This window comes from Trachinotus anak, unplaced genomic scaffold (assembly GCF_046630095.1).
Source record: "Trachinotus anak isolate AG129_WGS33_773 ecotype Australia unplaced genomic scaffold, CSIRO_AGI_Tana_v1 ptg000018l, whole genome shotgun sequence".
Lineage (NCBI taxonomy): Eukaryota > Metazoa > Chordata > Actinopteri > Carangiformes > Carangidae > Trachinotus > Trachinotus anak.
Genome location: NW_027273869.1, coordinates 15,062,044 through 15,086,722, shown reverse-complemented (window position 1 = coordinate 15,086,722; position 24,679 = coordinate 15,062,044). Strand labels below are relative to the sequence as shown.

Below are 24,679 nucleotides of genomic sequence, written 5' to 3'. Positions count from 1 at the left end.
TACCAAAATACCAATATATGATACTAATTGTATTCCCTGTTGGAGTGTTCCCATTAATCGATCAGTCAAACAGTTGACAGGACATAAATCGTGATTTTATTAGTTGATTTTCAAGTTAAATATGAGAATCTTTGCTTCCAGTTTCTCAGATGAGAGGATTTGCTGCTTTACTGTTTTGCATTGTTGTTAATTAAATATGTTTGGGGTGTCTGCACTGTTGGTTAGTAACCTCATTATTATGATGGACATTGTGTGTGTGTGTGTGTGTGTTGTAGACTAAATGATCAGTAGTCGATAATGAAAGCAATAACCACAGCTCTGATGTTACTTTTTTTTTTGGCCTTCCTTTACTTTTTTGTTTTATTATGAAAAGTTTCACCGGAAGTATCCTCCGGAACTTCTATCTTGACGTTATCAAACGGAAAATGTTTGCAGGGATTTGTTTAAAAAAAAAAAAAAAAAAAACCCAACAAAAAGCGTTCATTTCGTTAGGTTTGTTTTGTGACTGTCTCAGCGGTGATTAGCACGACTCTGAGCGGAACCAGGAGCCGTGTTCCGGGGAAGCGGAGAGCCAGAAATGAGCCCTGCCGTGTCTGTGTGTGGGGTCTGCCATGTGGAGTCGTTTGAATCACCTCCTGGCTGCTGAGGTGTTGATCAGTGGTCTGACTGAGATGACAGGAAGCCCAGCTGACTCTTGATCATGAATGTTCAACTTTGAATTTTTTTAATTTTAATTTTTTTTTTTTTTTTTTTTTTTTTTTGGCCTCCTGTGTGGCTGCACATCAGACCAGACCATGTGAGAAGATGTGTGGTGCAGCAGATGATTTTTTTTTTTTTTTTTACTTTATACTTTGGACAAGATTTTACTGCAGAGAGATGAGAACAGGTCACATCACTGTTGTGTTCACACATTTTCATGAAGGAAGTTAAAGCTTCACAACCCACCGGACTAACCTGCTCTGCAGTCCACTGGTATTCTGCGCTTTATCATGATAATGCTCCACGTCTTTGACAGTGGACGTTATACTTTTCCCCTTTAGTGCAAAGGAATCATGTCCATTCAATCTAACCTAATTAGCCATTTTTAGATACATGACTTCTGTTTTTTGTGGGTGTGTTTTTTTTTTTTTGTTTTTTTTTTAATTTGTTAAAACATCTGGTTTCTGTGTGTTTGCTCGTATCTAAGCCACAGGTAAAGACAGTGATGTTTAAGGTCATTTCTAGATGAGCTTATTCATTTATTTACCACGGTTAGCACTGAAGAAGACAAGGCACATAAAACCAAGTTGCACACTGGAACGTCTCTCTCTCACACACACACACACACACACACACACACACACACACATACACACACACACACGTCAATACCAAGTGTATGGTAAACAAGTTCAAAGCTGGGGGCTCAATGTGCCTCCGTTGTGAGTCATTTTATTAGCTGCAGGAAACGGTGCAAACAAGCTGTTGCTAGTTTGTTTTTCTCTCCAGTATGTCCTGTCATTGAATCAACCATATCACAAATATTACAAAACTGCTCCGTTTTATTGACACAAACTGCTTAATAATTAAATCACACACAAAATAAACCAATTTGTGTTAGTGAAGAATCGTGTGATTATTTTTTTCTGATGAATCCTCAGTACAGTAGAAGGTCATTAAAGCCTAATGTGACATATTTAAAATGGCTTGTTTCGTCCCGCCGAGAGATGACATCTCAGATATTCAGTTTACTGGGCCATTAGCTGAAGGAAAGCAAACAGTCATCATAACTGAGGAGCTGGAACATTTGGCATATTTGCATTAAAAATGACCGTAATTATTTCTGAGGTAATTGTTCCAGCGATATTAAAGTGTGTATCTTCACCAGTCAATCATCATAGATCTCTACAGAACAGGTTAATGTCGCCGTATGTCTGTTTTTATTGACTCCAACATAAATACTTCACACAGTGAGGCAATGTAATCCCCACCCAGATCAACAGTAGATGCTCTGTCTTGTGTGATAAATTGACTGTCTTCCTAATGAAGTAAAACTGCTTATGCTGAGTCATCAAACTGTTCCCACTGGGGAAGAAAAAGGAAAAAAAAAAATTCCTGGCAATAGTGTGATGTTAAAAGAGACATACCACAATAAACTGTGGGAGTATAGCTCGTGTTTTTCTCCTTTTTTATTTTGAAAAAGCTCAATATAAAATATCGGTTCGTCATATGGTGCAAAGTGTGAACAGATTGTCCTCCCTCCAGACGGTGTTTTGATGTGTGATCATGAACGCTGCTCGTCACCATCGCAGCTATAAGAGGCAAAATGAGAAAAGAGTCTTGTGCTGATTCTAAATCGGGATCACAAAAGGAGCTAATTATCATCTCAGGATGACCTATATTTTATTCTCAGATCAGCGTTAGGTGAGCGTACACACATGTTCACGAATGTGTGCTAATTTATTTTTTCGTGTTTGTACGCTTAAAGCACAGTTGTTTTCTAAGATGTTAAAAAGAAAATGTTGGCAGAGTTGGATTTCGTAAGAACTATATGTGGCAGATTCAGAAAGTCCCTCTTCTGTCTTCCGGGTCTATAACCTGTCTTGTTTACATGTGTGCAGCCTCTCATCCTGTCTTCTCTTACCTCAGCTGCTCTCCTCTCTTCTTTCAACATCCTGTACAGCCATCCATCCTTTTTTTTTTTTTTAAAAACCTCTGCTTCCCTTCCTTCCTTCTTCCTCCTGTTGCACCTCTCCATAAATCATCAAATGCTAAGTAGATGTTTCTTTTCAGTCTTCCTCCTCCTCCATGGATTTCCATACCACAGAGGGTGGTGGTAGTAATACAGTCCAGTAGGTGCAGAGGCATGATGGGAGTGCAGCGTTAGAGCTGCGTCCGCAGTTTCAGGCAGTCGGTGATGTAAAGACGTGGTCTGGTCTGGGGTGAGGGGACTGCAGAGGAGGTGAATCTCTTCATGTTGTTGGTGTTGTCAGTCAGAGTGGGTCTGTGGGAGAGGGAGGGAGCCATACCGAGCACTGCTACCTTCAGCTGTATCTTTTTTTTTTTATATAAATAAACATTAGCTTCAGATTTTATCATCCGGTCTTGCTGACTGAGCTGTAACATGCGATAGATCACACATACGTCTCTGCCTCTGATATTTTGAGAAGCGCTGTGTAAATTCCTGGAATTGATTCGCCTCCTCGGGGGAATTCTCTAGATGTACGACCAATAAATCACCCAGAGAAGCTGCTGGTTTACTGACCGCGTCAAAGGAAGGAAGCACATGACGTCCTCCAAAGATCAAATCAGGAAGCATCATCAGGTTAAAAGTCTGTGACAGCTGAGGTCATGAATCAATATTGTTATATAGAAATATGTTCATGAGTATTGGGAACAGTGTGATTGGAGGCCTGATGATGAGATGGAAAAGATTCATCCTGAGGGGGGACTTGAATTTATACATTAAGGCTGCAACTATTGATTATTTTCATGATTTATCAATCAAGCAGTATTTTATTTTTTAAATACCCAAAGTTTTGCAATTACATGTAAAACACACAACTGAGGAGCTGGGACAGAAGAACATTCAGCATTTTTGGTAGAAAAACAGTGACTTTTGTTTGCTATGAAATTTGGTAAAAAAAAACAAAAAAAAACAACAATCGACGGCAAATTATCGTTCGTCACCAATCTGTTGAACGGTTGTTCAGAAAGTTGACTCACAGCCATAAATTTCAACCTCGTGGTAGCACTCGAGGAAAAGTGGCCGGATCAGGTCATTCATCATCCAGGAAGCATTTTGTGCCATGTTGTGATATTTCTCAGGGTAAGAGAAGACAGTCAGTTGCCGGTGGCGGCGGACGGAGTCAGGGGAGTCGTTGGGGTTCATCCTCTGGGAATCATGAACGTCTGGAACAAAACTTTATGACGCTCCAGCCAAAAGCTGCTGAGAGATTTTCAGTCTGGAACAAAATAGTTGGCTGAGTGAGTGAGACTGGGAAAAAAAAAACAAAAAGGAGCAGAGTCACGTCTGTTTGCTTCCTGCTTCCTTTACTCGACCAGTAAGAGAAGATCATGTCACTGGCATGTTTAACGTCATTACCTCCACATACATGCGACCCGCACAGAGCGACATTCCCACAGTGCCAACACCCTGACACCACTTCACAAACAATACATGCTTCATCCCTGCTGTGATTTGAATGTGTGGAAAGTTAGATTGCTTTTCCTTGATTGTTGAAATTGTCTTCTCAACCACAGGGTGGTTTTGTGTTTATGTTGTAGTCATGCCAGTCTAACCAGAGTCAGAGCTGTTCAGCTTTAGTGATAAATGCTGCAATGCAAGAGCAGAACGCTGAGGAGGATAATGAATAAATGATAAACAGAGAGTGAAGGTTTAAATTAATGAAAAAAAAAAAGAAGAAAAGAAATGGAAAAGGTAAAAGTAGCACAGAGTGTGGCTGTGGGCTGTGTCTTTTCTACAGGGCCAGGCTTAATGAAGGAGCCGTGTCCTGACACCTGTGGTTGGCTGTTTCCCCGTGGGAGGACCCAGATATGTTTGAATCAGCACTTGGTGCAGGGGGGGGCGGGGGTCAGGTCGGATGGTTAGGATAAATGAGCAGGGGAAAGGGGCCGGGGCCACGAGGGGGAGGGAGTATGTAGACCCCACATTCACCTTGAGGATAGTCCTTTAAGAAGGGCGTCCGGTTCACTACAGATCATGAGATGAACTTGTTTGCTGACCATTTTCAAACGCAGGCTGGACATTTTTCAGTTTTTCTTCCGCTGCCTTCATTCATTTGTTTGTATGAAAATCCTTCAGCAGACTCTGACAACTTGCTTCTGAATTCCTTCTTTTAGAGCCGAGGTCTGAATCGATGAGATGATTAAATAATTCTCCAGGAAAAGGCAAAGATTAAATGAAAACAAACATTTACCAGGAATAAGTTTTTTTTTTTTTTTTTTTTTTTTTTCTCCTGTGCTCTTCATCATCTTGTGACTCCTCAGAATTATCTCGTGCCTCCTTGGTGGGGTCCTGACCCTACAACTAAGAGAGGTTTTAGGAGTAGGACTTAGTATCAGGCCACAGCACTCTGCTCCCAAGTGATAAAAGCAGGCTTTGCATGTCTGGTCAGATATCGTCACTTGTTTTTTTCTGTTGCTATCTTTAGGCAAAGTTCTTGTTTGGCTGCTGTTTAGACCTCGAACATTTATGAGCTCTGGCGTCTTTCACTAAATGGGAGAAAAACGACTTTGTGGAAGCCTCAAACAGATGTTGTAAATTGGCATCGGTCACCTCGCAGCACCCTCTCCATCTGTGGCTCCTGTAGGCCTCCTGGCCTGTTAATAACCAGAGAGGGGATATTGCAATGGGTTGAATGACATTGAACCTCACATGAACACGGGCACTCTGTTAACAGCATGTCACCGCAGCGTAATGGAAAGGATTTAGAGGCCGTTTCTGGCAGTGAGTCGCCCAGTGTTGATTAATGGAGCCAATGACCAGGCTTTCTGAACACGAGACCTCGCTATGATATCTTATGAAGTCCACCGGAGGTATTCAAACTGAGGCGCACCTCCTCGGGGGGGCAAACTGGAACCAGCAGTCGCTCTTAATACTCAACACTTGTACTGACGCTCACTGCTGGAACAGAACAGTCAATATTGGTTCACCTATATTATACTTCTCTACAGTCATCTTAAACACAGGCATGTTTGACCTTGTCAGCTGATGGGTTGGGTTAAGCAAGTGAAGGTTCAGACTCGCGTCCCTCCAAGTCATTTCTCGTAAGTGAGTTTTGTTATGAGCCGGCTGTTGTTACATTACGTTGTCGGGTTCATTAATCTGCCGCGGAGGGCGTTGTTGCTTCTCCAGAAACATGATACCGCTCGAGGGTGCAGGGTTTCCGCGATTACTCGTCACCAAGAATTGTTGCAACACAGCAGGCAGGTAAATCGGCACTGTGGCCTCAGGACTGTAATTTGTGCTGGTGCGTGTCGGAACAGACACGAGCGCTTACTGTAAGTGAGTCACCTGTTAAAGACCACCTCAGAGGGAAGAGCAGAGTCTGGAAACGTCTCCTACTCATCAGGAGAGGGGAAAACAGGACAAATCGCAAACATCGGTTTGTTCTACACAACTTTGTTGGGCAGGTAGCGCACAAAAGCTCTGGCACAATGTCCCACCGGTGACAGAGATATCCTGTCAACTATTCATGATAGAAGTTTTATCTTTACACACAGTTTTGCCTTGTTCAGTAGCTGATTACATTTTAAAGCACCTCACTGGAAGACGTTTTGGATATTAAAGGTTCCCATGATATGTTTTTACCTCCTTTTTTAATGTGATGTATTTTCAGTTGAGACTGGTTAATGGGATATGAATGTAAACACAATAGGGCATTCTTCTCATCTGTAAAGCATCAGGGTGTGAGTGAAGGAGAAAGAAGTTGTTTGAGCTGATGGGAGGGGCAGCTGCGTTGGATTTTTAAGGCTCTTTCTCACACCTACTTGTACACAATGAAACCAGGTGACCCACTGATTCGCTTTTTCCAAAACTCAAATGTATTTGATTTGCTACGTCACAACACATTTGAGAAACTGTAACATTTTTGCTTAAAAATGGACTTTTTGAGGAATTAATTTGTCAAAAGGTTTCGTTCCTGTCCAGGCAGCTAAATACAAATAATACCAAAAGATGCTGTAAAAAAAAGTGTTCGTTCACTTGATCACCAACTTCCTCGCTTTGAGCCGTATCAGAGTTGGACTTGCTCCAGCTGTTTGTTTAAGCAGCCTGTCAGACAAGGCCGTCCTCTTCCAGCTCCGAAGGACGATCTTGTTCGTCTTGGAGGCGACGGGCTGATCGACTGGACTGACAGGCCCCTCTGGCCCGAGGCTGTCATGCTGTGAAGTTGCTGTAAGAGTAACTATCAAAGTAACTCTCTTCACATATGATGTGTCATAAGTCAGTGTTTCTCTTTTGAGGAAGCAACAAGAAGAAGCTTCTGGGACCCCCATCAGGGGCGTCTGTGGCAGGGTGGCCCAACCTGGCTGTCCACTTCTGGGACTTTCTGTTTTGGATGAGCGCCCTGCTTCCAGTGCATGGACGATGTGGCTGTCAGCCAAGGCCACGCATAGCTTCCTTATATACGCCAGTCTTTTCTTTTCCCGTAGACCTGAGCATAAATGTCTGACAGAGTATTTCCTCTCCTCGCTCCCTGATTAGTGGAAGAGAAACGAGGGAGCAGGAGCTTATTGTGACTGTACCACACAATGCAGCACAGAGCTGGCTGGGTGCAGAGGAGATAAAGGCAGCCACTCCCAGGGCTGCTTTGAAGTGAACCATGAAGCAGTTTGTTAAAGTACGAATGCAGGCAGATCAAAGAGTGTAAACAGCCCCATTTATCTGCTTTTTAATAAAACCCCTTAGCAAGTTATTTTTGACTGGAAGGCCTGTTCTCCTCCCCAAGCCCTTACTCTGCAGACAGACTAATACTTTCTGCTTTAGTTTGATGTATTGCTGAAAAATATGGGTTAAAACAGCAATAAGTCAACTGACAGAAAATGAAAGGTCAACAGTTTTGATCATCAGTTATTACTTCAAGTCGTTCACCAAGAAACAAATGTTTAACGTTAATGTTTCTACACCTGTCAAGCTTTTTTCTCACGTGGCACATAAAGCAGTTTGCAGTGGTAACTGCTGCAGGAAACTAACACAGAACTAGGAAATACCACACAGAGGATGTGCCAATTGTGAATTAACTATATTTCTTGTACCTTAACTGTAACCAGATAAATTAATATGGTAAAGTAAAGATGTGCTTCTTGGCCTTAGAAGTAACACTCGATTGCTTTTCTAAGCTATTCAGCTTGTTGGGATTTTGGACTGTTGGTTGGACAAAGTGTCCACACAACCTTTTAACTCATTATTAGATTAAACAATGAATTAAAAAACGTGACATTAGTTATTAATATAAACACTCTGTGCTGTAGTTTTTAGGTGAAATCTTGGGCGCTCCTAAATTTTCAGTATTTGTAACTGCTCGAATCAAGCATCTTGAATCCTGTTCAACCAAATGAAAATCTGAAGTGCACCAAAGTTCCCATTTTTCCTCAGTGATGGACCACATCAGTCCCTCTGGTAGGAGCGTCTGGCTCTAAGTGGCCTCTCCGAGACCGCATCCTCACTCCAGTCCCAGGAAGAGAGCAGCCTCATAGTCTTGTATCCAGCAGACAGCCAAAGCTGTTTCCTCATTTCCCTCAAACACACACACGCACGCACACACACTCCGGCATCGACAACAACCCCGTCCTTCTGGCCGCAGTATATTTGTCTTCCAGTCACAGAAATCATCAACAACCACTCAGCCCTGTTTGCATGAATTGAGCAGTTGCTCATCTCGTCTAGGGAGAAGTTTGTTTGTCATATGCTTCAGATGCTATCACAACTCGACTGGAATGAGGTGTGTGTTTGTTTGTGTGTGTGTGTGTGTGTGTGTGTGTGTGTGTGTGTGTGATTTCAGGAGTCTTGTGTCTAACTCACCAAAGATAAAAAGATTCTGATGGTATAGTGTTAAATCCTGTTGCGTTACTGTATCCTAATCTGTCCACTAGCGACATGAATCTGAAATAATCTGAGGATGTTCATGCCTCTTGTGTTCAAAACCACGAGTGGTGCTGTGGTGTTTTCCACCTCGGCTCTAATCTGATGGATGGATGGATAGATCTTCGAACTGCTCTATCATTAATTATAAACCTGGCTGTTGTGTTTGTGTGTACGGTACTACACTACTCTTAGTGTTGTGTGTTCACTGTCATCTACCTTTCCACCGGATACCTGATTAAATCACTTGGTCACAGATCTTAGTTTACATGCAGGCAAACTGCGCGTTGCTCATTAAGTATAACATGCTGAACTGAAATGAACTTGAAATAAAAAGCGTTTTCAATTGGTCACTTTCGTCCCACTTACCTGGGTCCATTAGTAAGAGTTATTGTTATATAGAGATATACTGACAAACATGAGACACAGTAAATGTCAATATATTAAGTCATAAGTAATTGCAGACCTGATTGTCCCTATTGATCTTCTGACTGGAATGAAAGATGAATGTATTTGCATTTAAATGTAATTTGGAGAACACTGCAGAGACGCAGCGTGAAGCAGCTTGAAAGAAAGGATCCTTCACTTGCTTCACAAAAACAGGCAAAGCAAAGCCTGAAGGTAAACACTTTAAAAAATCTGTAATTTTGTTAGTGTTCTAATGACAGTTTGCTTGGATTCATTAATTTGTATGATTCCACTTGAAGCTGATGAACGGCGATACTCTTGGAGTGAGCAGCAAACACGTGACACAGAGCAGCGAAAGGCGGCTTCGAGGAATCGCCCGCTGAGCCCCAGTGACATCCGGATCCGTGCCTCTTTCCACATTAGGAAAATGAGCCTGCAGGATAAGTGACAGGGCAGCTGCGGCTTGCTTCTGTGATAAGGGGCTGAAAGTGCCTAAGCAATTAAGGCCCGTTCCCGTCGTCACTGCATGTCCGCATATGTGAGCTCGTCAGGCTGCTGAAAGTGAGGGCCTTTTGTCGGCTGTAGGCCTCAGATGGGTCATAGAGGAGCACTGGGCTCATCCAAGCACATCCAAGTGCACGTAGAGTGAAAATCAAACAAATCAAAGGCTGCGTCCCCGAAACACCTCATTTATTCCTTATAATAAACAGTCAATATTTTACCATAAAGTGAGCAACGTGTTGAGATTTTTACATTTCTGAACCCTCCTGTGCCATCACTTGCTTGTTGTGTTGCGTAATAATTTGCATGTTGCAACAGGAAACGCCTTGCATTGTGGTGCTCGTGATTTTATCAGCTGATCTGAATTTATTTATCAGCCAACATGTAGATATTAGTCTACTCCAGATATAAATCATATCAGCAGATACTGGTCTATTTCTGGTGCATGCTACACTGCTCCATCTGTTCCATTGTCAGAATTATTAGTAAAGTTAATGTGCCATATAATTCCACCGACACTGGAATGCAATAAATATCAACACAAGAAAAAATATTTATCCATCTCCATCCATCATCTTTTTTCTTGAAGTCCAGTCTGTTTATAAGAAGCATGAGCTCAAACTGATCCAATAATAAATCTTGACAGTTCAAATAAAGTGTCCTGTTGTCCTTGTGGCCTGGTGATGCCAGTGGGTTTCAGTTTGTGCATCTGAAACAATCCCCCTCTAATGAGAATGGTCCTCATGTTACCACTTCCTCTGGTTTAACTCCAATCAAACGTTCATTCATCGAGGAATTACTGGGTAATTGCAGCTAACGTGGATCTTCAGAGCTCTGCTGGTTTTTCCCTGCAGGCCTTTCCATACAACATTTAATTAAGAGATTGTTGTTAAAGAGGAAACAATGCCTCTTTTTGTTTTCAAACTGGAATGGCATCCCATGGAAGAGGATATTCAAATGATTTGCATTTGTTAGTAAAATCGTGCTGCGCGCAGCATCATATCTACAGTATCAATATCAATAACAATATCTGCTCATAGTCCTCACAGAATCCACTTAGAAAGATGTGGACTTAGCTACTGAGTGATGTAATAAAAGCCACCAGTGGTTTGGGAAGTGTTTAGGAAAGGTATTAAGAATGGAAGTCAGTGGTCGTGTCCGAGATCATTCAGCACTTCCTGACTATCCAGGGAATCCCAGGTAGGGGCGGGCGGCTCGATCCCAAAATACTGATACTGCATCTCAATGTAGAAGATCGACGCTAACATCAACAGGATCAGTTTCTCTCTTATGTGTTGGACTCATCTCGAATGTTCTGTTTTCACGTCCTGTGTACTCAAAGATAAAGGAAAAGGAAAGGTGGCCGAGCAGCAAGTTCCCAAGACTCATTGTATAAAATCTGAACTCACAGGCATCATAGAAAAAGTTACACACTGCTGCTTCATCCCTGGTTACAGCCAATAAGGAAGGGGGCAGCGCGGTGGTTTTGTTGCTCGAAAGAGGTGCGTGTGATTCATACCACGGCGACCACGCGGTGCAGGTTCATGACCTCTTGGCCGGGGCGCAGCTCTTGGGAGTACGATAGCCGGTCTGGGTCTGAGCCAGGTGTCAACTGACACCGCAGCACTGAGAGGCTCCGTCACTCAGAGACGGCCGGTGTAATTACAGACACACAATGTAGACAACACACTGAGACGTGTGTGTGTGAAAACACACACGGAAGCTCACGCCCATCTGATCATTGCATTGACCTTCATGTATAGACTTGAAACTGGCACTCTGCTTAAAAACTTGAAGCCCACAGCCAGTATAATTAATTCTAATTAGATTAGCCTCTTGCTGCCTTGGAAAAAAGAAATGGAACAGATGATCTGCTTGTTTTTTTTTTTGTTTGTTTTTTTTTGTTTTTGTGTGTGTGTGTGTGTGTGTGTGTGGTAATTCAATCTTGGATAAGGGCCCTTTTAAAAAGTGCTGTGCAATTACGTGGGTTTGTGTAAGGGGCAGTGCCACCACCTCATGTACTGGAGCGGGGGAGTGGAGCTGCAGGATGATGGAAAAGATGTTTAACTGATTCGTCATCGTGGAAAGAGTCTGTGACTGGTCTCAGTTCAAGGGAAAGAATTCAGAAGAATCTTTTTTGGTGTTTTTAGACAGTGCTCAGTGGACTGTTCGCTAAACTTTTCTGAGCAGCTGCAGCAGGACTGTCGGACTTCACAGTCCTCCACATGTTCACGCTGTGGGTGTGGCTGTGTGTTTTTCACTTTCAAAAAAAAAGTGTTGAATGGATCAAACAGTGTTCATCTGCTCTAACATGAGCATTCCCAGCTAACGTCACTACAAACTGATACTCTCAGGGCCAAGGAGCACATCAGTAACTGCACTATGAGGTTTAAGGTTATTAGCAGCTATGGAGCTTATACTCATGCTAACTAGCTTCACTGCAGAATAAGAATAACACCTTGGCGAATGGTCAGTTTGAGTCTGTCTCCGCTGCTGATTATAAGGAGCTGATAGGTTTTATTAATGTAATCTTTATCATCAGGTTGTGACCTGACTCGCTCGTTTCCTCTCTACTTCAGGTCGTCAGAGACAAGAACCAGAAAATGCCTGACACGGCACGCAGCCAAAACTGGAAACTGGAGCTATAGGAGTATCATGTCTTTGCAGGTTATGCTGTGGGTGGCGTCTGTACCTGGTAGATTCAGGACATGTTGGCTCATGTTAGCCGTGGTTCTCTCTCCGAGTCTTGGACCCTGAAACTCTTCAGTCTCCTGGCTGGAGTTCACCTCCTCTTTTCAGTGTCCATGTTGGCACCGTGTTGTAACGGCGACTGCCTGCAGTGGTAGTACACTTAACTCAGCTTTTCAGGGTTTTTATTTACACTGTTGGCACTGTGCTTTTCACTGAAAGGGACTGACTTTTCCTTTGTGTTGCTTGGCACTGGCCTGCAAGTTGACTAATGCTGCCTTAATTGTTGGCTGCATTTTGCAGCATTTTTACTTTCTATTTTTCCCACAGTCTCCCCACAACACTCCCCCCCCCCCCCCCCCCACCCTCCCGCCTCTGTCAGCTTTTGTCCATGTATAATGGTTTTAGCCAGTGTGCAGCTGTAGAGCTCGATTTCTGCCTGCATCTCCAGCAGCACTCAGCTGACCCACTAATGGAGGGGTTGTGTGAGGAAAGGCCGGAGGCAGCAGAAGGACTGCAGAGCTGCGGCTTAAAACAACCCGCCTCCGACAAACAGCGAGGACCTCCTGGGGAGAGAGGCTTTGAGGAAAAGACACAGAAAAACCTTCAGTCGGAAGAGAAGGAAAAGAAATAAGGCCAGAGTGCAGCTACATCAGCTGCAAACAACGGTGAACCTCTGCAGCCACGCTGTATTCTTGCGCCTCGAGCCTGTCCCTGCTTTATTTTTGAAATGACCCTGAGTGACTTTGGACATGACGAGGTTCTTCGTCAAGATGGCATCATAATCTGAGAAGCTGGTCCCTTGAGGTTTGAGTGCTCGTCCTTGCTGCCCTCTGCTTCGACTTTTCCTTTCAAGTCTTACCACAGACTCCTAAAACTGAAGCTGCTTTAGTCATCAGGGAGAAGACAACAAGGTGAATGCTCACAGAATTCATCTGAGCTTTATTCTGCTCGTCTGAGGATCTGTGTGATTGACGAGTGACAGTTGAGAGATTTTTTTTTATTGTTATTCGATTTTTTTTAAATTGGTAAAAGTGCTTGAAGAGAATAAATGAGAATCAGGAAGCAGAACTGTTGAGAGTGGACTGTGTGTCTGATGTCACCCTCAGTGGTGTTTACTCTACACCCGAGGCCATGCATCGCCTCCTCACGATGTCTAAAATGTTTTGGTCAGTGGTTCCCAGCTGTTTTTGCTTGTGACCCTTGGTGTAGGAAGTCACGCCTTGTCACAGGACGTGTATGTCGACAAGTTTTTGTTTAAAACATTTCTAGAGGCCTGAAGATGTAAAATCGCACATTTCATTAAAGAAAAGCAGCAGTTAAACAGTGGCTAAATTAGATCCTATTATATACTTTTTTTGCAACTGCTTGTGTTAGGAGTGAAACTGTGTTTTCAATGTGGAAAATTTAGAAAAAGTAAATGAAATTTCACAGAAACATCAATCTGCAACAGTTTTGAAATTCAGTTTATTGTTGAAATCATTTATTTTAAAACGAAAATGCACAAAAAGAATCAGACTGTAGCCTGTAATGTGGAATAACTGCTGTTCTATGACAGGAAAGTGAATATCTTTAAGATTTTGGGACACATCTTGTCCTTTTATAGACACTGGGCTGTTTCCTGATATTATGTCTATATATAGACATAATGATTAATTGTGAACATATTTAGTGACATGAATCATAATTTACAGTCCTAATAAATTATACTGCATATAGTTTAATATCAGCAGCAATTTTCAGGTATCATCTGGCAGCATTATCAACTAAGGCTGCACATTTAATCAAAATACAATTGAAATGGCAATATGGCCAAATGCAATATCCACATCACTGGAGCTGTTTTTTGATAAAGGTAAAATGTGCCACATCATTGTTGTGCATTGTTAAGTGTGAAGTGTTGTGATGCTCGAGAGAAGCCCCAGCCTACAGATCATATTCTCCGGCTGTGAGGGAACATGCTTGTTTGGTACAAACTCCAACAAAAATCACATCATCATCATTTTTATAAACTACGGAGTGAAAATGAAAAGCAAAAATTATAATTTCAACTGAAATTGTGACTGATATAGCAATCGCATTATCTGCCAAAATAATGGCAATATGATTTTTTTTTTTCTTTGCATATTGTGCAGCCCTTGTATCAACAATGCCCAGCCCCAGTAATCAGATTTCTGTGAGGAGACGGAAAGTGCAGTCTAACATTTAATCACACCGTAGCTCCTGTCTCCATGTTGGCTCGACACCACCAGCCCCAGTGACAGTCACAGGGAGAGGCAAGAGGTGGGGTTGTTGTCTAACCTTAGAGGAATGCAGTAGTTTGTGTGTGTGTATTTGAGTATGGTGAATCTGGGATGTGTGCGTCCGCTCCAACACTTTTCCAGCTGCAGGAACATTTCCATTGTCAGGCGTTAATCCGTAGTGACTTTCAGCCCCTCTGCCCTTGTCCTCGTGTCCGCAGGGAATCTCTGTGAAGCACAGAGCAGGAATGTCAGGGGCCTCAGCACAGGACCTTGACTTTGACCTTTTTTTTTTTATTTTAGTGTCTGCATACAGAGTATAAAATCTGCAGATTATTACCTTGTCTGTAAATGATAGGTCCAGGGGAAAAAAAGGATTAGAATAATCTGGTGTAAATATAAAGCTCAGTGGGCTTGACTTTCAACATGAAACCCAGGCTGTAGCGTCTGAAGCTTAAGGAGAATAAATCAAACGCACACACCCATCTTTTTCTGTGTGTAAGGGGAGAGTAATTCAATATTGCATGCACAGACGGCAGAAAGGAAAGAAAGCAAGTAAGTACAAGATTGTTTTGTTATCTGGGCCACGTTTGGCTCAGGAGGATTTGGTTTCTGCCTCGTGTCTTTGGGCAGACATGTTGGGAATCAGCAGCCCAGGAGAGAGGATGAAGGAAACACGGGGGAAAAAACAATCTTGTGTACAAATCACAGCTCCACTGAAAGTGCTGATCAAGCGTCAGTCCTGGCTAAATGTTGGGCTACTGTTGCCAAGTGCACAATTTTACAAGTAGGCGTCCCATTAGCCCTGCATTTTTTTTATTTTATTTTTTTTTCTGGATGGTTCTGGATGGCAAACGTTAGACAGGACTGAACGTGCCACGACTGCTCGCTGGCTCCTGCGATTGGTTGGGAAAAGAGGATGATGCCAACCAGAGACATGAAGCCATCATCCATCACTCGTTTGCGTTGTTACACACAAATGAGCAGCAACACTGGGAGTGTGGTTATGAGCTTTCAGCCCACACATCAAAACGCAAAGCTTTGATCAGGAACACATGCTGCAGTCAGCCTCACTGAGTCAGAGAAACCGCAGCTGAAGTCACATGACGGCGTAGATTACTGTCAGTTAATGTCTGAAGAGAATAAGGACAAAGTCTAAAATAGTCAATGTTTGACTGTTGTCATCAAATAAAACTGAAGTCTGCAATAAAACTCACAATAATTGGCCGAATAGTTAAAGATGAGATATGTTTCTGGCATAAAAAATGCCAACACTGCTCTTAGTACAGTTTTTATAACCAAAAACTTCTCACAAGTTCACTCTTAAATGAACCCTGAGTCATATACGTCAACATGGTTCTGCACCACAAAGGCTTTGAGAACCACAAGTATTTAAAAAGTGAAATGTAATTGCATTAGGTAGTGATGCACATTCAGCTGCAGCTCATTTCGAAGATAATTGTGTGTATCGACAACAATAAACCACAAACTCATATTGTCCACTACTTTATTTTAATACATTACAGATGAACCTCCCAGACACCCGCTCATTTCCTCAAGTGCTCAGAATAGTCTGCTGTTGTATTGTGGGATATTTGTGAGATCTGACCGGCCCCTCCTCATCCAAACTACCCAGTTACAGGAAATGCTGCAAAACACATGAGATTGAATCGGTCGTAAAATGAATCAAACGCAAAACGGAAACAACTGAAAAGGAGACCATGAGTTTGTCGCATCAACGTTTGACCAAACTGTGGTTGTATTGAGATATGCCACCACAAAACAGCACAATGGTGAGCGCAGTTCAATTCACAGCATGGTTTTAAAAGACTGGAAAGTTTCCTTTCATAGATGCTGTTCCCATGACTCTGGATAAACCATACAACACTCACACAGGTATCATTAGAGCTGCAACTTTTACAATTTGTAATTTTTTTTTACCGACTGACAACTGTTTTCATAATTCATCATTTTTGATTGACACATGATTTGAGTCTCAAATGTAAAGTGTATGAATATCTTTTGGCCTGACAAAATGAGGCGTTTAAAGACATCACGTTAGACTCTAGGAAACTGGGATGGTCCTTTTTTTTTTTTTTTTTTTTTTTTTTCTGTTTTATAGACCACATAATTTTCTCCACTAATTCAATACCATAAATCCAACTAATCAATAATTAAAGAAATCGTTAGCTGCAGCCTTAGCTGTCAGGAGGCATATTTAATCTGTATGAAGGAGTGAGGCCTGTGAGTGAGAAAGAAATGATTTTCTACTCACCTCTGTTGTATTGAGGTGGAGGCTCGGTTATCTCGCAGCTACCTGCACGGACAGGTACCACAGGGGGTAAGTGGAGACCATGTGTTGTGTAATTGAGATGATCGACCGCAGATGCCCTGAATTCAGACCTGTGGAGCTGTACAGTCGTCATCAGTGGACAGGAAAATTAAATGCGCTCATTGAGGAGCCAACTGTTGCTCCCAGACAGTCGGAGATTAGTTCATGAACACTGGCGTCGGGGTCGGCCACATCGGCCTCTACCCGGTGTCTTTGCTGTAATCAGGACCATGTAGGACCTGGCCGCCTGCCACCGCTAAAGCAGCAGACACAGGTCCTGATTTATCATATCGAGTTGGCCCAAATAAGCAGACACAGTCCATTACACCACTGGCATTAGAGCAGCAATTGATCCAATTAAGTTGCCATAGAATGAGGGCAGCTGGACATCCAGAAACACGTCAAAAATCATTGGAGGACTGACGTGAAGGTCGAGTCTGGGTCACCTTATCTTGGGTAAATGTGTGTCTTTGCAGGGTAAGGCAGGTGTTTTTGAGCCACATTCTTCATCTCGCCTGCATTTCAATGGGCAGAGATTGTTGTGCAAATGTTGTGGCTTCCAGCTAATGTTGGTTCAGTTCTGTCGCCGTGTAAAATCTCATCGCGCGAGGACAACCCTGAGTCAACACGACAAGCCTCGATCTGAGAGACTCCCCTCGCACACAGCCGAGACCTTGTGGGAAGAGAGAGATTACACAGACTGAGCCATAGGCAGCGATGGCTGGTGATGTCATGCAGCGTCTCCACAACAAGGTTAAAGTGTTCTTGGTGTGACTTCGGGAGCAGATAGAAGATGGAATGTTGTCATGGTGATTTGGTGATTGTACATCCTGTGCCACTGTGGTTTGACGTGTCTGATTGAGGAAGGCAGAGATAGTCGAGCCGTGAGGTCACGGTGTCCCAGAGGAGTGGGTGTGAGTGTTGTTAAGCAGTTTTTTTTTGGTTTTTTTTTGTGTTTTTGTTACTCAATAACAGGATATGAGGCGACATTAAGGAGCAAAATTGCTTCATTTATTTAAAAACAAAAAGTACACTTGGTTTCTTCTATCTGTATTTATTTAAAGACCCCCTTCTCAATCAAAATCAAGTTTAAACTTGTCATATAATTTTTATATCATACAATTCATATAATGAGTGAAATAAACATCAACACCATGAACTGCAGTGACTACAGTCTCTTAAAAATGGAGTCAGGCACCCAGGAATTCATGTGTAACATAGCTAAGGAACCAATCCCGTCGGCTTTCAGGGACGAGGGGAGGGCAAAATAAACCTGATCCCTTGTCAGTACAAGGAGTGAGAGTTTGCATTAGCACAACCACTAACACTGTGTCAGCTGCTGCCAGTTACAAGCTAACAAACAACATAAACAAAAGATGCTAACTCTGCTAAGTGTTCTGATACGTCTGCTAGTTGACATGTGGCTGAGTCTCTCCGATGTTTCCTCAACCTAGCGCTAGAATCGGTGGTGGGCGGGGCATAAAACCTGATCCAGATTTATCACTGAGGAAATAAGTGTAGCTGTGCTTACAGCCTTAGTTTTTGATTTCTTTTGAAAACCATGTTAAACAAAATATTTATCATAGCAGAGGATTTTTACATAGTTTAAAACATGTCTGGAGATAAAATGTAATAACTATCTACTTATGACAATCATCACGATGTTGATACTGAACAAATACTGAAGGTCATGGTTCAAAAATATAGTCTTTCTGTTCAAATAACTAATATGATATGAAAGAAAGTTCAGTTGGATGAATGCCCCCTGAGCCCCACCACCTCTTCTGACAGTGATATAATGGGAAAGAAGACGTCTCTGTGTTTGTATGAACTAAAGAAACACTGAGTTCATTTGTGGTTGTACAGTGGTGTTACAGAGTGGTGCTTCTTCCCACACAAACTATCTTTGACAAGCGCTAAGAGCACACACACCAACAACAGCCAAGTTGAATTCAGGCCTGACGTCAAGTAACTGACAGCATTAACATTAATTAGAGACAGTGGACGTTGTACCACAGAGAACATGTTGTTAGTTTGAATGACTTTTACTGTGCTGAGATTAGAAGCAAAACTTTCCGCTCTCGCAGATATGAGAATTTGCTGCTCTTCTGTGTTTATATTATTATGAATGATAATAAAATAAAATTGAAAGTGTTACTTTGAGCTTTGTGTTGTGTATTTCTCACTATTCTCAATGTTGGAATTAGAAGTAATTCAAACGATTTGATAATAAAAAATAATAAGTACTGTCCCAGGTATATATGGTCTTAAATGTCCTCTGCAGTAGGCTACAGCTGTTGCTTGGGTGCTCATCACCACACACACACACACACACACACACGCTGATGTCAGACTGCCCCTGAACGTCTCTCTCTCTCTCTCTCTCTCTCTCTCTCTCTCTCTCTCTCTCTCTCTCTCTCTCTCTCTCTCTCTCTCTCTCTCTCTCTCTCTCTCTCTCTCTCTCTCTCTCTCTCTCTCTCTCTCTCTCTCTCTCTCTATGAATATTCATATAATTTGCATGTTTCGTCTGGTACATTGAAGGTCAGAACAGAGGGGTAACACAGCTGATCCACATTTTAAATTAGTTGGGGTGGGTGTGTGAGCAACTGAAGACTGTACACTGATAGATAACATTTCTTTTTCTTGTAATCTTGCCGTCACACGTCAGACTTGGCTTCTCCCAGCACCACTGTATCACTTAAACTCAACATATCTTCACTCGAGAGCTTCAAGCACAATCTGATGCAGTATTTAAAGTTTGTGGCTTCCAGTCCTCATATTCATATCCCCCCCCTCCCTCTGCAGGAGCTGTCTGAAGGCCAGGACCTCGACGGTTTGGGAGAGCAGGCACCAGACGGAACGACCAGACTGACGGGCATCTGCAGTGGCGCAGCAGGCAGCAGCATGGCGTCCATAGCCGAATACTACGCTGGCAAGAGCGTCCTGATCACGGGAGCCACCGGCTTCATGGGAAAAGTGCTGGTGGAGAAGCTGCTGAGGTCCTGCCCCGAGGTCAAAGCCCTCTACATCCTGGTCAGACCTAAAGCCGGGCAGTCCATGCAGCAGAGGGTCAGCGACATGATGAAGTGCAAGGTAAGAGCTAAATGTGCCCCTGTGCATAATGTTTGACTGTCTATGTACCCCCCCCCCCCCCCCCCAGATGTAATTGTATCATCTGACTCTTGTCTTTTTGGTCTTTGTGGTCGTCGTCAAACATTCCAGCTACAAAACACTGGTCGACAGAAAATTACAGTTTTGATCAGTGATTAAAGGTTTAAAATCGCTTGTCAAGCAAAAACAACAAATATTTGCTTGTTCCTGCTTCTCACATGTGAAGATTTGTGCTTTTCTTTCATTTATAGCATCATAAAGTGAATGTGTTTTGGAATTTAAATAGTCAGACAAAGCAGCTGAATGGAAACAATGAATTTTATAAAGAAACTGTTGAAGAAACTGTATTTTAATGAGCCAGTCTCGCCTGGCCAATACCGAATCCTCAAGATAAAGTCAGCATTGGAACTGATCCTCAGGACCAGAACAGAGCATCCCTAATACCCACTGGGTGATCTGAGAGTTTTTTGTTTTTTTTTATGGCGGCATATTTTGCCTTTTTTATTCTGACAGCGATAATGAGAAAGAGGGAGAGAGAAGATGATATTTAGCAAAGGGCCACGGGTTGATTTTCAGAGTATTTTCACAGTTTATACCAACAAAAAGGAGGTTAAACATCTTCAGAAATGTTGAAGAAACTCATGTTGTCAATGAAAGCATCTGATCTGTTTTTGTGTCAAAGACGTCGTGTCTTGTCTCAAAATACTAGAAATGGGAGGATGGATGACTGAAAATGGAAAAGAGGTGCGAACAAGCTGTGACTTAGTCCTGGTGATACTGAGCTCAGTCATCAGCTCTGATGTTTGAACATGTCAGAAGTTACAGATTGTTTTAACGAACGTGGGCTTTGCCGGTGGTTTTGAAATGATCTGTAACACAGCACTGAGTTAATGTGGAAAAGCAGTGAAGAGAGTCATTTGTTGAGATGGTGATTACAGCAGCATCAGACCAAGTGACTCTCAGTATATTTGGATGTTGTGACTAATGGGCTGTTCATTCAAATCACCCTTTAAAAGCCAGGATTGTTCAAAAGGCACTGCGGTTGTAAGTGTGTTTGCAGAGCCATAGAAATTTGCTTGTGAATTACAGCAGCCAGCTGCTGTTGCCATGGTGACACGAACTTAATGACCCCGGACGAGTCCAATAGTTCATCTTTGAGCTTCAAAGCAGAGACACAAAGAGTCAGAAAGCAACATGAGGAGTCTGATGACGGGGAATGCTAAAAGGTTAACCGAGCAGGAGGAGGTGAGGATGAGGAGGAAGGATAACGAAGACGGGAAGGTTTTAGGACAGAGAGGAGGTGAGGGAAGGATGGAGATCAGAGAAAGGTGGAGAGGGAAGGAGAGGTGGTGGGATGAGCTCCAAATATGTGGTGTCAGCTGTATCGGGGCGGAGCAGCAAAGCATGACTCGACAAAAACCTCCAAACGTAGCCGGACTGAACGAGGACCGGAGGATTGACACGGGGTGTTTATTGACGTGCTCAGAAGCAGCTGCTGCGTGCTCGTGCTGCTGCTCTGTTTGGGTGTTGTTGGCCTCAAACTGTCAGTGCACCTAAGAAAATCACACTTCCTCTGTATTCCCCTCTCTCTCTTCCTCCTCCTCCTCTGTCTCCCTCTCACAGCATCTATTTTTACTGCTCTCATTGACTTTTGGTGCTGCATTCATTAGTCTACTCTCTGCTGTGAGAGCAGTGGAGCAGCAGTTTGAGAAATTTGCCCCTTTAATTTATCCGATCAGGGTTTTATTTTATTTATTTATTTGCCTTTTCTTTTATTTCCCCCTCCGTCTGTCGGGGTGAGCGCGATGCCTCGGCCGTCCAGGACTCGCAGAAAACCTCCCTCACCGTGTAATTAATTCACTCTGACACAACAGCAGAAGGGCAGAAGTGTCTGTTAACAACACACAGTAATTGCTGCACTGCAGAAATGGGGCGAGTGGGCGAGAGAGAGAGGAACAGATTAGTTCTTTTTTAATATGTATAACACACATTTTCAAATGCATGTTCCTCCTCTTCTGTCTCTTTTAGGAAGGAAAAAAAAAGTGATAATCAAACATTTCCTCTTTGCCTGTGTCTGTATTTGCCAACGTGCCAGCAGCAGGTCCATGTTGTTTGTACATGTGGAGGTGAGTTTAATTTAAAGCCACCAGCAAAGTGCAGGCTTTTTCACAGTTAGCTGGTCCTAATATTGTATGGACTCATTTTAGATACAAATTCTTATAGAAAGAAGGAGAGTGTGGAATTTGACATATAGACTTGGATTGAAGCACTTTGCTGAAAATTTGCTGCGGTTATTACATCGACTTCATAATGAGAGGTTTTTGAATGTTTTCATGTTAGAGCTGTAACATTTTTAAGTTAAGATATTGTGAGAAACATATCTCAAACCAGGCAGAGAACACATGTTGGTGATCAGCGAAACTACTGATGTGTGCATTTCTACTGGCTGGAAAACATTTAAACTGTGGAAACATTGTGAAGCTCAACAGCTCTAGTAACAAAGCTGAAACTCAAATAAAATGAGCTCACCTTACAACACACCTACCACCTCCCAATCATACAGCTGCTGATCATGGTTTTGATTCTTCACTCACCTTTATTTCAAGATAAAAGTGCATTGTTCAAGTTAATGTCATCTAATATAACAAAACAAATAGAGCAGATTAACAAGAAATTTGTCAGCAACTATTTAACAATTTTTCATTTCTTTAAGTAATTTTTCAAGAAAAGATGGCAAATAAAACCAAGTGTTCCATTTCCAATATATAACTGTATATAACTTACACACATATATAAATAATTTAACTGTATAAAACAAAATAAAAGCAGCAAAGTTTGGAATTTTTGCTTGACTTTAATTATTGATTATGAAAATAGCTGCTGAACATTTTTGTCAGTCAACTAATTGATTTAATTGGCTAATCATTGCAGCTCTAAACAGGATAATTTTAGCCCATTAGCAAAATGTGTATTTTAGCCGTGAGAAACAGCCGTTAATGGGAATCCACAACAGTCACACAGCAGTGTCATTTACGCTGGGGAATAAAAAAATTTTAACTTCATATTCAATGATATCCACATAATTTATCTCCTGCGAGTGTTTGCGGTGTTTCGCTCTCAACAATTTTCCATCGGATTTGGCATCACTCTAATCGTGTCCACTGTCAGACGCTGCTCACTCATGCTCGGTCCCCATTCAGAAGTGATGTCATTAAATTTCCACGACCAAAGCCTCAAGTACCAATTGGTATTCATGGAAGTCCTCGGGTCAGTATTATTCTATTCATAATCGGGATAATTCATGAAGGAGAACGGCGGTTTTGTCTCTCGAGTAGCCTCTCGTGTCATCCTTCAAGCCAGGCCAGTATCTTTCTTACCACCTGTTGCTAGGTAACCACCAAGAGATCTATCCTATGGTGTTTTTTTTATTTTTTTTTTTTCCAAAGGATGCAATCAGGGCAGCTGCCCTGAGCAGGAAAAGGACAAGCCGATAGGAATCTCATTGTCTGTGTGCATCTCCACTGCACTGACTCTGACATTTAAGCAGTGTCGGTCTGTCTGTGCGGAGACAGACGGACAGTGGAAATGTTTGGACGCCTGCAGCTCTGGCTCTGGTGCCAGGCACTGAATGGCATGTCAGGCACTTGATACAAGTAGGCCTCTGGGTACACAGGGCTCCTCTCCTGCCCTGTGGCATGCTTTTCCCGCCCACCAGCGGGCTGCTGATCCCAGTAACGGCCTTGTGTTTCATCTCTGACACCGTGCAGCATCTTTATGCTGCAGGACCAGCTCTGCAGCTGTAAGGGATGGGTTCAGATGTCGGCCGCAGGGAGGTGGGAGATGGAATCCTTTGGGTAGGAAGGGGATGATGTGGAATTTTACCTAGAAGGCAGAATCGTGGATTGGAGGTGGTTTATTCTGTATTACTGTGAAATGACTATTGATCATTGCTTTAGAGGATGTGCAAATACATTTTATAGGATTAATAGTAAAACATTATTGATACCTGTTAGTTGTAGCCCTAAAAAAAAAGGCACTGCAGCTCAGATTTCACCACTTCGGTCCAGAAAGCCTTTGGGTCTGAATCAAAACGCTCAGCAAATACCTTCCACCGTACGCTGTCTCCTCACAACATTCCCTGATTAAACAAAGCCTACCTGTTTTACTTTGTATCATGCACGTACCGTCGCTGGTTGCCAGTCGGTGAATTTGGCCAAGTGTTTGCTCACCATATTTGTTCAAACATGTCGTCTAATGGGCTGGAGTGGAGCAGAGCAGGCGAGATGTTGAGCAAGTCTTTTATTGAGCAGATGTTGTTCCGTTGCTTTGGCCAATAAGAGTTAATCTCCATTTTGACAGATCTCAGTCTTCAGGTTGTGTGTGCATCATAAAGGGTCAAGGAAGTGTAGCTATGGACAATTTGATGAAACTGTATGGACAATAAACAGCTATGTTACCGTTTGGTTCTCTAACCTCTGCAAACCAGAGTGCAGCAGCTTTTGTAAACTAGGTTAGTTTGTCAGTGTGATTTTCCCCTCATCCCTCTTCCTTGATTACCTGATGTTGGCATGATGTCAACAGAGATGGCTGCTGATGACTGTTTGAAACAATACACTGACCTACCTCACTGAGATCCTCTGTTAGAGGTAGACAGAGCTTCATGCCTTAAATACCAGAGGTCAACAAAAGCCACGTCATGGCGGTGTCACTGCTAATGCAGAAGAAATAAACCACACCTGTATCCTCTGTGCTCATGGAGTCAAAGACATGAGGGCGTGTTTGTGAATGTGTTTGGGAACCTCATTGGGCAGGCAC

General features: G+C 42.6%; 1 protein-coding gene across 1 annotated transcript in view; it reads left to right on the top strand.

The window, feature by feature from the left end:
• The window catches only part of LOC139635071 (fatty acyl-CoA reductase 1), a 54,294-nt gene that overhangs the window by 1,091 nt on the left and 28,524 nt on the right, over nt 1–24,679 (top strand). The window contains exon 2 of the mRNA XM_071502026.1: nt 19,559–19,846. Within this exon, the coding sequence (XP_071358127.1) occupies nt 19,658–19,846 (189 nt within the window). The 5' untranslated portion in view covers nt 19,559–19,657. The remainder of the gene's footprint in view (nt 1–19,558; nt 19,847–24,679) is intronic.